At 45.1% G+C, this 16,453-nt stretch overlaps 1 protein-coding gene across 1 annotated transcript in view; it reads left to right on the forward strand.

The window, feature by feature from the left end:
• The window catches only part of Pcl (polycomb protein Pcl), a 101,377-nt gene that overhangs the window by 18,039 nt on the left and 66,885 nt on the right, over positions 1–16,453 (forward strand). The window contains exon 6 of the mRNA XM_077649113.1: positions 5,622–5,762. Coding sequence (XP_077505239.1) covers positions 5,622–5,762 — 141 coding nt within the window. The remainder of the gene's footprint in view (positions 1–5,621; positions 5,763–16,453) is intronic.

A 16,453-nucleotide genomic window follows, 5' to 3' on the forward strand; every position in this document is an offset into this window, starting at 1 on the left:
GTGCGAAAGATCGCTCTCTCCATGGGAACAACTCACCCGTGGAGAGACCGGTGCTTCGCCTTCTGTTGCCAAGCGTTCTCTTTGCCCTGGTGGTTTCTGAAATCAGCCGTTTGGTGTCGTATACACAAGGGTGTTGTTTGATGGCTTTAATAAACTGTTCCACAATAATAGTCGGCACAATTTAAATATTTGGGCAGCTTGCGCCACTCACGCCGCTCGCACTGGCATCCATCCGCCATTTTTCTCCGCGTGATGCATTGTGGGTCGATGCGGTCGGCGGCCCCGGCACGCAGTTGGAGCAGGAGCCAAATCTGCACCGGGCCTGTCGGGGCACACTGGCAGCCGCCGATTACGTTGGCCGCTGCAGTGCGTTGAACTATAGATGGAGCTGTTTCAACAAAGCAATGCAGCGTGCAAGCGCGCGTGCTTGCGTTACGTCGGACTATATTCGCGCCTTAACAAATCGGGAAGATGACTTTGGGGAAGCCGGTCTAGAAATCTGCTTGCCGCTCGTCATAATCGGCCTGCATCGCAATAAAACACCGCCCCTAGCTTCGTTGCACTTTTGACAGTGCAAATAGATCGATGACTTGCCAAAAACATGAAAAATCTGAGCGTCGCCAGCGGCGAGTCAGGCTGTCAACATGGTGGGTCAACGCAACCATGGAGTTTCCCCGGCGATTTTCTCGAGCCAGTCATCCTTGATTCATGCCATCCGACTAGAGAAACGGTCTAAATGCGTGGTAGGGTCATTGAATTTTGTTCCTACACATCGGTCAACGGCGCGGACGCAACGCTGTGTGAACACTGACACTCGAACCGTGGAATTAGCACAGAGTCGTCGACAATGGTGCGCCGAAAAACTCATTGCAAACTTCTGTACACAGCTGTACACATCGGAAAAAAACTGCCCAGTAATCATGCGAAACCCCTATTGCAAAACCGTTCAGTTTTCACGATCACGCTGCGTACCTACAATGAGCGGCTCAACCTGAGACTCGAGCCACGGCATGAACACCCCCTCTCCGCATGAAGCGACCACTGCCTTTGAAATACCCCTAAATACCCCCATAAAAGGGATCACTGCCTGCGTGTTTCGAAATATACCCCGAAGGTTGAATGCTTGGCCGCGGTGACCGCGGCCTCGTGCAATGCTTGGTCAGATTAGAGCAGGGGTTGCACGCGCCCGGTAAAAACTTGAAACAACCAAAGCTCACTGCCTTTTTTGCACCTGAATAAAGTTTTGCTCCACTGAATACATTGTATTTTTGACTTCCTCGCCGTTGCAGGGCAATTAAAGCTCGACTGCTTTAATTTTCTCAGGTGGTCGTTTATATTGAATTACCGCTTATAATGAATTTTTTGCCATCCCGCAGACTTCGTTATAATGAGGATTACTGTATAAAAATGAAACTGCACCATAAACATCCTATTGTCATCGTCACCATAAAAATGGTGGCTTCGTTCTTCTTGCGCATTCATATTATCTATATCGCTTACTGCAGTGTTTGGCACCTATCAAGAGGCCTCACGAGCATCTGAAGTGTCCAGTCAGCTAGGCACCGACCTGTACTTGATCCAACATGGGAACATTGGTTGCAAAGATGCGCGGAGTTTACTATGATGCCTGGTTAAAAAAAAAAAAAAGAGGCAGTTCTTCATGCGGGCACTTTTTAAGCACACCTTGCTGCAGCCAGTCATCCCAGTGCCGAGCACGCAAATGCAGACATTCCTCTCCAGGGCACATAAGCGTCTTGGCTCCATACCAAGCTTGCCAAACGTGCCATTAGTGCCAGAGCTCCTGTTGAAAGATAAATGTGCTATGATGTTATTGGAGCGCAGCACCTTGGCGCACTGCCAAAAGGGGGTTTGTAAAGCGGGGCTTGAGAAGTCGTCCATGCAAGCTCACTGAAGTCTCACAATTCTCACTGTGGCCACAACTCTTTTCTTCAGAACAGTTGGAATTTCTTCAGAACAGTTGGCTGCTCAAAACATCATGCACAGAATGAACATCTCTAATTGTTACGTAGGTTAAAAAATTTTTGGGTTCTTACTGAAGCAAGTGCATAACCACTGACATTTCAAAAATTGGCGGTGGTTTAGCTCTGGTTAACCTGGAGTGACGCGATAGCTACTGCTGGCCGAGTGGAACTTGCTCAGTTGACTTGCAGGCAGTCTTTCGCCGCTCCGTTTCGCTGGGCGTTCCTTCTTCATCTTGTCCCACTTGACGCGGCGCATCAGCCACGGCATCGCGCCGCCGGCAGCTGCTCCGCACCACGTGACAGCGTGGCGGCGGCGCCACGCTGGAGGCTTGAAATGCTACCGTAATGTAGCTATCGCTACAATAGAAGCCCTTGAAGTTTCAATGCTCGTTTCTTGTTTATGGTGCGGTGTCTTTTTTTGGCTACATTCCCAGTAGTGCATGAGTGCGAACATGCACAATGCTGAGCCTTCATTCTTAACATATTGCAACAAACGACTCGTTCCCTTTTGTAACTATAGAGCTAACTGAAGTACAGTTCTAAAGAAGCTAATATTAATGAAACAGCTCGTTTACAGGGCCACCTTGCCCGGCATTCCCAAGAGAGAGAGATGACAACACATATACTAAACAACATCTTTATTTGCAGGCCTTTATAGCAAAAAATTGCAAGTGGCTGAGTGCAAAGTGACTGGCATTGTATCAAACAGATTCGAGGCACTAATTCGTTCATTCTGTTTCGTGACCCTGCACACGGCATCGTTCAAATCTATAATGCCATGCCTAGAAGTTTTACACTTGGGAAAACACCAGTACGTAGAGGTTCGAGTGCTTTCTTATGCCGACAGTCTGGAAGGTTCTTTCGCATTTCTCTATATAATCGCGTGATACACAGGACTGCTGCGCACATTTTTTAATGCACCTGGTCAGCAAAGAAGTCAAAAGCGCTGCTGTGAATAAACTGTCACATTGGAGGCTCATCTTATACTGGTAAAAAATAACCCCCCCCCCCCCCTTCATTGCGAACACAGAGTAAGATGCATGCATGAATGAGGCTTGCCACAGTAACTCTCTTTTCGGTACAATCGGGACGTTACAGTTGATGTACGCAGTGTAAGTTGCACAGTAAACCAGATCTATTGCTGGAGTAGCAGCGGAAATTTTTTTGCACAACGGCCTTGTCCTGTACATCCAAACGATTGACGCTGTTCAAGCTTGTGCACTTGACTGATGCACAGCTAGCACTATGTACAGGCCGTTCAGTGCGCAGATTACTTGAATACATAAGCTCATATCCCAATAGGATGCTAAAAGAACACCAATCAACAATGTTACAACAGATACGCACCTTCAATAGGTGCCACATGCCATGTGCAATGTTCCAAACACAATGCTGTAGTAGTTTACAGGTTGCATAGCGGGAGAGTATTTTTTTGCAAGACGCAAATGCACAGTCACGTAGCAAAACGATTGTAAGATGGCCAAGCTCATTCATTGCCCACCAGTACGCATAGGCTGAATGTGCAGTTTTCCCTCGAGTCTGTATACTAACACTGTGATTACTAAGGTCTGCACTACGGGTGCCGACGAGGGCGCGAAGGAATGAGGTAAGAAAAGCTGGCACCGTATAACGGTATTTAATGATTGTAAGTCGACTCGAATGTAAGTCAACTCCCCATATTGCGTGTCAGGAAATAAAAAAACACTTGGAGGTTCCTTAAGCTTGGCCTTAATAGTAATACAAGATAGCATTACCTGGCCTTTGCCACTTATCGTCAGCTGATATCGGCTGCCGTGCGTGGGTGTACGTGCCCGTGGGCACATTTTCCAAAACAAAAATGTATTGGTCACTGGACTGCTCGTCCACACTTGCGGCATCGTCCTCACTAGCGCTGCCGTTGTGATCCCTGCTGTGGTCCCACAGCTCATCGTTCTAACGTCGTCATGCAACGAAATCCCGCACTTCGCAAACAGATGCACCACGACATCGCGTGGAACAGCTGAAAATTTTGCCTTGTTGCAGCTGCCACACCTGTACCACCCCGTTGCGCACGTCTTACTTGTGGCCCGGCGGGCAGTTCGTTTCTTCGGCGTCAAAAATGATAGCCATCTTGAATGTAGCCGTGAACGAGTGCCGGACACTACACTAAAAACTTGTAAAATGCGGCTGGCAGTCGTCAAATGCGTCAGAGCCAAAGAGAAACTACGCGTGAGCGGCGTCAGTCTTCCAGCTACCGACACTACCCGGTACCACTGCCGTTCCGAGTGGCGGTGCAGTCGCAATTGGAACAGCGGCCCTTTCATCAACTATTGACACTCCATTGAGTGCTGAGTGCGCAGTTGAAAGTAAAACAAAAAAGAAAAACTTGGAGGACGCTTAAGCTTCCTTTAAGAGTAGAATGCGATAGCGTTATCCAGCCACTGCTGCTTATTGGCAGCCGGAAGCTGCAGCCACATGTGGGAGAGGGGTGCCAGTTTTCTGCTTATCGACAGCCACCATCGGCTGTCATGCGCGGGTAGGGAGTGCCAGTTCTGCACGTTGACATAGCAGCTACTCAAGGCCAGCATCAAGAGCGATGTGACATAGTCGCACAGCAAAAATGCAACCACGCTGTAGCATCCCTGATATCTTGTTTGTGTGGTCTTTGTATATATGGTGCCATGCTTTGGTTTCCGTTGTAAGTCGATCCCCCACCCACTTCGGATTTTCAAACAAAAAAAATAGGTTGACCGTAGCCGTGTAAATGCGGTACTTTAAAATACGATGATCTTGTGTACGGAGGCAAGTGCCAGTCGGGCGGCCTCACGTCGTATTTCTGTATCGAAGCATGAAAATCTGGTGTGCGTTACAATCGAGGGCACCTTAAAATCGAGTAGACATGGTATCGCCCTTTTATGTGTTGTATGAGCTCACTTATTCAGTTTAATTTTGGCTTTGACTGTCTAACTATACAGGTGCCAATTCATTTTTCATACTATCAAAAGACCGTGAAATATGCAAAAAAAAAACAGGCAATTTGTAACTGAAATCGTTTCAACTTTATTAGTCAATATGAGGGAGAAGGGTTCACAAAGACATCAACAAAGTCCACCGTACATGCCAAATGAGATTTGTGTGGGAACTTAGTCAGCTACTGCGGTTTGCTTAGCTTCAGAAATATTGCTTGCAGGCTGTTTGCCTTGGGAGGCTGCATTGGAGGCCAAGGTGACCTTTCTTTGTCAACTGTCAAATAGTTGCTGAGCGATTGCAGATGAGCCACTAGAGCTGACTAGCCAATATGAAATTTTTATACATTGTTCTTGAATAAGCGTTTCAGGGCTGTCTACATGAAGACTTTATGTCAAAGGTTGGCATGCTGGGCCTGAATGAAGGACCTGAATGGAAGAAAATTCAGTGCGATGAACATGTTTTTCTCTGTATATAAGACATTGAGTGTTTATTGTGCACAATGAGTGGCTGCTGACAGTAAGTTTGTGCATTGTGTGGACAAGCCTTTTTGAATGAGCTCCAGAACTATCATTTAGAGAATTCACGTTCTTGGTTGCAATTTGTTTGAAAAGAATATAGCATTGTTCTCAGGTACTGGTCAGAGCGTAGTATTTTTTGTTAATTTTTGGAGGAATTTGTTGCTTTTCGTAGATCCTGGTGCCAAGCATGGCGTTGACCTAACTTCTGATGAGGAATCTGAGTGTGAAGACAATGATCTGGTCTGCAGTGTCTGTTCTATGGGGGAATCCGAACCCCCAAATGAGATTGTCATCTGTGACACTTGCAACAAAGGTAGGTTGTGAACATCAGTTTGCACCTTCTCTTTTGACAACAAGGAGCCTTTTGTGTATTTCACTCTGTTCACTGCTGGTTTTCATACAAGGCTTTTTCCTCTTGGCTTATGTAGGCAGCAGTGTTAGAAACTTGATAACATCTGCTACAGTAGTTGAAGCTATATGTTTCGCTTTTTTTTGGGGGGGGGGTGGGGGGGTGGGGGGGGTGGGGGGGTTGGTTATTTAAGATTCTCTCACAGTAAGAATGCATCCCACCTGGAAGGCCTCCCAGGATGGAATGCATTCTTTCAACACCCTATTGCAGTATGTACACCTCACCTTTTCCTTCACTGCCACTCTTTACCTGGCGACCTCTAAATTGTATCACTGCAGTTGTCATTTTGAGATTAATGCTCAACGTCAGTCCACTATTTCACTAGTGGGTAAGCTAATAACTAGGTGTCTTTAATCAAGGAAAAAGTGGGAAACATTCCTGAAACAGCTTCAGAAGATCAAGGTTCGCATGCTTTCTAAGCCTGTTGATTAAACCTTTTGTCTGATTTGCATGAGAAATCCTTGAGCACTTTAACCCATGTTATGTGCTGTAGGTTTACCTATTTGTTCAGTGACACTGGCCTGTTTCCTTACTCATGTGTCTGTTGTTCTTGCTCACTAAAATATAGAGGAATAACACATGGTGCACATTTAACTCTTTCGTTACCACGGGAAAAAGGACTGTTTTACATAGGCCTCAGACAAACATTTTTTCTAGAAAAAGTACGATAGGCAAAAGTATACAAAATGCATAACAATGATTGGAATGGATTGCGCTTTCTAATCAAATTTATTTCAACAGAAATACTTTTTTTTAAATATTGTGAAAAAATAGAAAAACACAACAAAATTTAAAGGGAATAGAACATTTTCACTTTACTTTATTACCTTAAAGGCCCCCGGAATTGGGGGTGTAACTCTCCAGAATAATTTATTTAAAAAATTCTAGCTGTTACAAAATGATTCAAATTATTTTTATAACTTGGCACTAAAATGTAAAAGTTATAACTCAAGTACTTTTTGAGCTATAAATTTTTTTTTTACACTTTTCATTAAGGCTGATTTCAGTGTGTCCTTGTTAGGATTTTTACAGTCTGACAAAAAACCGATTGGAAGTATTATGTTGTGCTAAAATAAAGCTTGATAAGCGTGCTTTTTAAATTGTAACTAACATCAAATAGAAAAAAATTATACACACAAGTATTGTGCAAATACAAAAGGCCAACGTTCCGGGCTCTGTTTGCGCCTTTTCAGGGTCTGAACCAAAATCCATCATCAGAGGCCCTGATACTCAATGCATCGAAAATATCTGCTGCCGATGCAGTAGAACCACGTGCAGTGAGGTTTTCTCGAGCGTGCACTGTCCTCGCGCTCGATGCCCTGCTTGGCCTGTGCCGTAACCTCCGTTTCAGGGGCATTGCAAAAATTTGAGCCTCGTGGGGAAATTGCAATCTGCACAGAGAAGTGAAACTAGTTTCTGAACAACAAACCAGATGGCTCCGCATCATCGTAGAGACTTCATATGCTTCATAGCAATGCTCCGCTTGCATAAGTGTACCAGGAACCGGAAGCGAAACTAACAGGCCAACGTTCCGAGCTCTGTTTCCGCAGTTTTGAGCGTCTGAACCAAAATCTGACGATGCAATATCATCTTCAGAGACCCTGCTACTCAGTGCATCAAAAATATATGCTGCCGATGGAGTAGAATCGTGTGCAACGGGGTCTTTGCGAGCGCACATCGTCGCCGTGCTGGGAGCGTCCTGCGCCGTAGCCTCCGCTTCAAGGGCATTTAAAAAATTTGCACCTCGTAACAAAATTGCAGTCTACGCAGAAAACGAAACTGTAGTTTCTGAAGAACAAACTAGATGGTGCAGCATCACTGTAGCAGCTCCATAGGAGCGCTCCAGTTTGCACAAACAGAACGTGAACAAGAAAATAAACAAACAAGCCAATGTTCCGGGCTCTGCTTGTGTAGTTTGAGCTTTGGAAACAAAATCTGACGATGCAACTTTGTCGTCAGAGTACCTGGCACTCGATGCATCAAAAATAAATGCTGTAGACGCAGCAGAATTCCGTGCAACAGGGTTGTTTCGAGTGCGCGCCGTTCCCGACTTTGACAGCTTGCTTGGAGCGTTCGACACGGCACCCTCAACTTCAAGTGCATTTCAAAAATTAGCACCTTGCGGCAACAATACAAGTTACCGGAAATGAAAGTTCAATGTGTGAACAACAAACCAGATGGCTCAGCAAGTACGTAACGGTCACGCTGTCGCAGCAGTTTGAATTTTTCGATCACTGGTGATCGATGCCTATTGGCGTGGTAATGAAAGAGTTAACCTGGGCCTAGTTTGCATGAAGCAAATTAGACAGTCTAGTTCCCACTCTACTCTTATTCGCAGTGTAGACTCTCCATTGGTTTTCAGGAAATACGCAGTAACTGGCTCACTTTCTCGGAGGACATCTAAATCACATCACGAGGCTAAAGAAAGCATGAACGCTCAATAAAAACTCCAGTTGCTTGGTAGTGTTTGTGTTTCTGCACTGCTGCCTGCTATGCAGAAATGTGAACAAGTAAGGGGCAAACGTGAATGCTGGCTGGCAACTGTTCACTCAGCATTCATGTTATTTTTTTTTTATCTTGCGGCACAGTTGCAGGTGCCCACAGACAGTGAGCCAGTTACTTGCCTTTGCTTTCCTCAAAAACCAACGGAGAGTCTAGACTGAGAATAAGATTAGAGTGGCAACTAGACTCTCCAATTTACTTCGCTCAAGCAGGGAAATTGTGGTGGAAATTTCAAGTGGTTTTAAGAAAAACTTTTGGTATGAAAGCATGTGGAAGTTCATGGAAGGATGTAGTTTACTCTCGTTTTCACTTTCATACTTGGGTGTGAAAAGCTGTGGTAGCTGAATAAGAATTGAACTCCTAAAACCGCGTTATTTTGCCCTTTAAATATGGTAGTGGTTTTGTTTTCAGATAGATACAAATTTTTGGGATTAATCTTCCTTGAGACAGATGTTCCTTACTGCTGTGTATTTTATGTTTACTTGACAGGTTTTTGTAGCTTTTCACTTTGTGTGTGTGTGTGCGTGTGTGCACGTGTGCATGTGTGTACACGCATGCCATTTTTTTTTAATGGTTGAAATGTGTGTGCCTCTAGTATTGATGCATTGTTTAGAGAACTCTAACACCATACTCAGTTTCCCAGTGAAATGATGGTGTATTGAACAAAAATATTGTTTGCTTCCAAACTGTTTTTTTTTCCTCTGCTGTGTACTCAGCAGCACTGGTATATCATTTGCTAACAAGGAACACATCTTGTGAAGGCCCCACTACCTTGTTCTTACTGATATAACAGTGTCAACTGCTTTGTATAGCCAATACTCATCCAAGTTCCATTAAAGCGCACGTGCATGAAATGTCATTCGTCTCTTAGTACTACATTGAAACCGTAGCATATGGCAGAATTCTTTAGCGAGTTTTATGTAGAAGCTGGCCAGGGTGAAGGCACGGCAACTATTTCCTTGTACCTTGAAACACAGTGTACACTGGTAATGTTCTTTTTCTCTGACTTGTGATTACTGATTATCATGGTAGTATGCAAAGTATGCGTGACAAATATTGTGATTTTGAAATATGTGGCAGCAATTGGGTTTAGAATAAGCATTATGTGAAACTGTTTATGAGGTGCATCAAGAACAGAACAGTGAAGCAGGATCTGTGACTGCCCCTCTCCTTTTTTTAAAATTCCTTGATTACCTACCCTCAGGTTCCTCATACATTTTGACAGGATGGTTCCTTGGTCTGGGAACCGTTGCTTTGGCTTAGGCCATGTGCATTAGCAAATGCCATGTGTATCGGATCCTACAACAGCACTGAAGTGTGCAGACAGACAAAACAAATGCACAGGAAAGGACACTGCCTGGAGCCAGATGTCTTTTGTCTACTCACACCAACCATTTGGCTTGAATCATGTGTCTTGAGAGGGCAAGATAGTGAGGGCAAAGCAGGGAAGCAGAGGTGGTTCTCTGTGCATGAGAGCACCCATGGTCAGCTCGCTGCTGCAGTAAAATGTTTACTTGGCGCACTTATTTTCTGGTTTGGTGAATTGACACCAAGTTTTGCAGCTGTTTGGCAACCAGTACCTGTGTCTGTGGTTAGGAGGAAAAGAGGAAGCCACTTAGATCTCACAGTGAAGACAAAGAAAAGCACGTATAGCCTTCGTTTTCCATGTGATGTTACTCTGCTGTTACTGCTGCACCTACTCACTTAATAACTGAAGTTAATGTCAGCTTACAGTTGCCAAGAAGTTGCTTTGCTCACATTAGACAGCCTGCAGTCCTTGTTACAGCATTCATTACACATCCCCGAGGTGGAACGTCGCCCACAAACACACAGTCATTTTCAGACAAGTGCCATTGAATGTAAAATAGTCATGCTCAGTTCTACTTTGTGGTGAATACATTTATGTTCTGAGGTCTTCAGATCTGGAATAATGAGTGGGCTAAGATATGCTCTGCTTTGCATTTATTAAAAATACAAATCCGCAGTTCAGATACATCACTTAGAGTTAGTGAGGTATTAAAAAAGCAGTCTTGCATGTTTGTATGGGTTAATGATATACTTGCATTCTTATATCATCTCAAGTGAATGAATACGAAATCAAGCAGGCAGATGTTCTGAGCCTGCTGTAAAAAAAGGTTTCATCTCCTAAAAGTCTGTTAAAGACCTAAAGCATGGCAAGGTGGCTTCTGATGGTGTCAGCATGAATTACAAAACCGCAGTACAAAAGGAAGAAAATGAAAAGTAGTTTACAGTATCTGGACATTCTGTTTACTTTAGCTGCTTGTTTTATGGCAACTGCAGTTGCCGTCAGATTTTTCGGACTCGGTGGGACCCGAAAATGGTCTGAGTAATTACAGTCGGAAAAATCCATGAATTTAAAAAATATCATTTTCCTGCACAAAACCAGTTTTTACCCATATATGCTTAGTGTAGGACACTATTTTTTCGTGCACTAACTCTAAAAGTTTGTGTAAAAGCTTGTGCCCGCTAGCTGAGGTTCTAGAGAGTCTAAACTTTTCCTGTGCAAGGGTTGTTTTTTGTGTTCAGTTTTATGCATTGTGTGCATTCAGAAAGACCTGCCAGTCTTGTTTGGATGCCATTTTTGAAATTCGACACCAGCGACTACATTGTTTGGTTCATGGGCGTTTTAACATCGCAGTTCAACTCAGGCTATAAGGGACGCCGTAGTGAATGGCTCCATAAATTTCAACCACCTGGGGTTTTTTAATGTGCACTCACATTGCACAGTACACGGGCCTCTAGCATTTCGCCTCCATTGAAATGCAACCGCCGCAGCCAGGATCGAACCCACATCTTTCGGGTCAGCAACTGAGCATCATAACCACTGAGCCACCGTGGCGGCACAACTACATTATGATTCTGCTAGAATAACAAATAATGTTTGTGCATTGTCATAAGGAAACCACTGTGCGAGATGAGAAAAGTGATTTTAAAGTCGATATCAAATGCTTGACGCTTTACGACACTTAACAGGTAGCGAATTTACCTGGTATCCTACATTGTAGAGCTGCTCAAAGTCGGTATTGAGAAAAATATTTTTAACATTAAAATGATGATTATGAAGTAAACATTTTCAGCTCAAAATATGTCAATTTTTTCAAATTTCTGAAGTTTTGGCATGTATGGGTTAAAAGTTAAAAGATTGCAAATTTCGCAGTTTCCTATTCTGTTTGCAAGTGATATTATATTAGATTGTTTTTGAGCCAGAGTCATGCTTTCATCATGTAAGCATGACCTCATGTCATCGATACCAAGCTGACACGGGTGCAGGTCGTGCTGTGATCGCACTGCAAAGCACGCACCATCTGAAGCAAGAAGTCTGTTTTTGTGGCCAACGATGGTCGTGAAGACCGAGAGAGGGAACCCAGAGGAAGAAGCAAATGGAAGCTAGTGCCTCTGACTGTGCCCCCTTCCGCCATGCCCCACCACCTGTCCCGCAACATGGGTGGCAGCGTCTTAAGCTGTGGTGGACGCTCCAGTTGTCCCGTTTTCAACATGATCGCATGCTCTTTCAACATGATCGCATGCCATCTCGATGGCATCCAAGAGCATGCCACGAACTCAAGTGGCAACAGCGAGGAGCAAATAGCCATGTCTGTTCAAGCCAGTCCGTCCAATTGAGTTCATTTAAATCCAAGATGGCGGCTTTCACGGGAGCGGAGGGCTGATTGGTTATGACAGTGATGCCTACTTCCATGTATATCAGGTTGATGAAATAAACTTTTGATAAAATAAAAGATATCCATAGTATTGCTAACATCTATTTTAGTCCGACAAATCGAACTTTTTAATTCCACAGGGTCCAGAATATCGGTCGTGATTACGTACATGTTTCTTATGAGGTGCGTGGAGGTTCTTTAACAAAGTCTGAAATATCTTCCAAGTCCGAATTATTGGAGTCTCAAAAATTGGTTGGCTACTGTTTAACAAATTAGCAATGAAAGTATTTTTGTAATGCAGTAGAACCCTTTTATAGTATAGTAGCTCGGAGCACCAAAAGTTTTTATTATATGATGGTCGTTACTATATCAGTTGTTGGTGACGGCATGGCTCTGACTATGCTCTCTGGCTACTTACTAAACACGAAGTGTTGGTTTATAAAAGAAACGCTAAAAAATACCTTACATCCTACTCATACTGCCCCTTTATACAAGCCCATTATACTTAGTGGTACGGGCAGGTACACTTTTTCGTTATTTTTATCATCCCACAGAAATTTTTGTCCCTTTATGCAATAATTATTTATTTTAAGTTATTACGTATTATCCCGTTTTCAACTTGGTTATGAATATAATGCCAGTTTGATTCCATGTGAAAAGCAAAGCTTTGCGTGACCACAGCATCGTCTTCCATGGACTCAGCGTCATTTAAAGCGACTATGCAGTGAATTAAAAGTCGCTTGTAAATGTTTTATATGTTTAGAAATGATGCTAAAGAGCATTTACACTAAGTATGAGCCTTCGGAACTGAGCCGGCAATTTATTAAGAATTTTTAAAAACAGTGTTTTTCAAAATTCGCGGGCCGATTGGTGTTCTCGTAGCGACGGATTTTGCAACTAAAATCGTGAAAATATACGTCACTAGTCCCATGACGTTAGCAGGCCACCACACTCTGTCATTCGCTGGAGCCACGGCAGCCACGATGTCACGGGCACACTTCCGGTAGCCGTGAAAGTCGTCTGCTCGGGCCGCCGCGCGAGCTCCTTGGAAAGCACGAGCTAGGTCATTGCCTTTGCGCATATGGTTTCAATTTAGCTCTGCCGCCTCTTTCTGTCGGGAGTTGCGGAGCCACCCGCATTGTCTTTTTCGTCCGCAACAAAAGACGACAAGCAAAAGAATCTGACGCGCGCCGCAATCCAGAAAGGCGAAGAGAGGCCGCGGAGACGCTGCCGATGCTGCTGCTGGGGGCGCTGGATGCGACAACCGGAAGTTGCAAACCGAACGTCAGCGGATGACATGTTCATAGGCGGGGCCAGTCCCACACCTGTTTTCTTTATTTTTTTTCTGGTGCCTCACGTGTACGAGTTGAGGGGGAGAGGAGGAGTGTAATTTTGAATCTTCTATATCTGTTGTTATTGATGCTAGCTCAAAAATTTTTGCACTGGGGTGATGAGTGACTGAATGCGAATCTCTCGTCTGCTTTATGTAACCTCAATTATATATATTGCATAGTCCTTTTAGGAGGCAGTAGTTGAAAAACACACACGAAACAGTCAATCGTGGCAAAACCGCCTACGCAGTACTGCCGCTTCCCTGTGCTTCGTGCCGCCGTGCTACGAATACATGTCGTTTTCTTCCTTTTTATAGTCCTAACTGCACTTTTGCTGACTTTCTTTCTCAGAGACTCGCGCCGCCTTCTTTGTACGTTAATAGCCAGCTTTGCTATTTCAGGGGCGACAGCCTAAAGCTTTTCAAAAAGTTGGCTTCTCCTCACAACTTCCAAGCATGCTGGTGAAGCCACCTAAAAAAAAAGCGCCGTTTTATCGTATTTGGTATCTATATTCTTCGCGATCCTAGACGTCGTGCGTGCCGCGATGTCATCATTCCGCGGGAAGTACATCGCCACGGCCGGGCGCTCTTTACTATAGCCGTTCCTTCGAACGAAATCTTTACTATGACTGAAAAAAAAAAAAAATAAAGGCGAAATGGGACTGTAGCTTCACTTTACTATATCCGAGTTTTTACTTTAACCGAGTTTACTGTAGCGGGGTTCTACAGTAAGGATACTAAACCCACTTCAGCAGTATGTTTCTCTTTCAAGACAAGTGCTGCGTCATTTATCTATGTGATAGGGGAGGGGAGTGGTAAACATTGCCTCTGCAAGTAGGCATGCTTGTTTCGGTAGCATTGTGAAAAGGTGTCTCGGAAATAGTATGGAGCATGTGTCTGTGTACAAATCTCACTGCTTCACCTGTGGCTGCTGATAAGGCAAACATCAGAAGTAGAGCACTGATCAGCCAGGTGTCCTACATTGGTCCTGCTATGTATTGTCCCAGCCATAATATTATGGAGCATGCTTTGGCGATCAAACTCTTGTTATGCGTTACCTTACGAAAATGGGAGGTACTCGATATGTATGTTGGCACATGTCACTGGTAAGCTTGCGCATGAACCTAAGAAACCATCATTTTTTCTCTGTGGAACGTGTGAGAAAAATTCAAGCGTCGAAGTGTGCTCTGTAGTATTTTGGCTGCACCTGTATCTGTACATGTGCAGCCACTGCTAGAGTGCACTGAAATGCAAGTTTTTCTCCTCTCGCAGGCTCATTTTTGCTTTTGGGGCACTTGCACAAAACAAAGTAAATACAGTCAAACCCACATATAACAATATTGAAGTGCCATGGAAATACCTTTGTTATAACCGGGTTCTGCTGAAAAAAAAAAAATGCTTTAGAGCATTTATTGACAGGAAAGACCCGGAGGGGTTTGATTGTTCTAACGCCTTTAAAGGGTCATTAATTCTAACTTGAGGGGACTGGAAAAATGTTCAAATTATCGAATGGCCCTGAAAAACTAACAAGAACCGATTGCATCACGGTATATTTGTTTGTTGAAAGACTGAACAATGGTTGCTTGCTTTTGAGATGGGAACGGCGTGACAATTTTTTTTTTCTGCTTTTATAAATGCTTTATTGCATGCATACTATCGGGAGCGTCGAAGCAGAACTGCTGAAAAGTGGCAGGGGCCTCCCAAGCAATGTTCACGGTGCACCGCGCAAGCGCTGGAGCTCCACTGCTACTGCGTTACCCCTCACAAGTGGCAGCGTTGCGTGTGAGAAAGCTGCATGGTGTTATTGGAGAAGTGAGGGGGGGGGGGGGGGGGGGGGGGGGGGGTTGGAGAAAGAAAGGGTGCGCAGCCCGGTAACTGCCTCCTTTCTTGTAGATGAGAAAGCTTCACTGCGCAAACAGCATGTGGCGAGCGCACAGTTCGGCTTGCTGGAAGAACCAGAGACAGAACCGCGTGGACGAATGCAATCGCGATAATTGGCGCCCAAAACAGTGTGCGCAAACAGCAGACCCTGCTGGGTCCCTGGGCCACTGCGCGGTCCCGCACTGCATCAAGTAGTTCATGCCGGGACATGACGTCGGCAGCCCGAGTCACCGCAGCAAGCTGCGATGTCGGGTCTGCAGACATGAGCAGGACCTCCCAGTCCTCCCAGCTCGAAATGGCGTGCTGTCCCCACAGGGGAGGGTCAGCAGGGCAGCCGAAAAGGATATGGGAGAGTGTGGCGTGGGGGTCACCGCATAGGGAGCATGCAGGGGATGTGCCGCAATAGTGGGATAAAAGCTGAGGGGATGACAGAGAGCGGGTCTGGAGGCGTCTGAAGAGGATCTGTTGGGAGTGCGTAAGAGAGGGGTGGGGAGGAGGGTAAGTCCGACGGTCCAAACGGGGTATTTGCGTGAGCTCCGCAAAGGTGTGCGCCCACTCCCTCGAGAATCCTGGATCGAGACTGTCCTGAGCCCGGCAAATCAAACCTCGGGCCAATTTATCGGCAGCCTCGTTTGCCTCAGTGGCTCGGTTAGCTAGCTGCAGGCTACAGACTTGCCCCAAGCTCAGAAAACCAAACCGAAACTACACAGTCTGACTAACTTCGAGACGTGGCTGTATGTTTGTTGTCGTGCCTACAGATGCACCCACGTCGAGGTATAGGGATGAGCCTGCAGCATAGAATTCAGGTTTGTGCCGGGCAATTTGGACGGTTGCTTGCCGCGCCAGTCATACCTGGACGCAGCCTCCGGCCCCTTTGGGAACCCGTTTGAATTAACCGGTGCAAGACCCGTGGTGTCCGAATTAGCGAGCGTGCGACGCCATAGATATGCATGGGCGTTGGCCAGGGCAGTGCTGGCAGTTCGAATTATCCGGATTTCCGAATTAATGTAGGGCCAAATTAATGGGATTTTACTATACACCGCAACTTGCATAGGTTTCTACTCGTTGTTGTCTGTGTCTTTGACAGCTGTCATGATCGCCTCGTCGGTAAGGTGATAAGAAGAGAGGATAGGGGGAGGCGTAATATACACAAACTATTTACACAATAAGAAATGTGTACAGGTTGCGCGCGTGATTAGTAC

The sequence above is a fragment of the Amblyomma americanum genome, chromosome 1 (assembly GCF_052857255.1).
Source record: "Amblyomma americanum isolate KBUSLIRL-KWMA chromosome 1, ASM5285725v1, whole genome shotgun sequence".
NCBI lineage: Eukaryota > Metazoa > Arthropoda > Arachnida > Ixodida > Ixodidae > Amblyomma > Amblyomma americanum.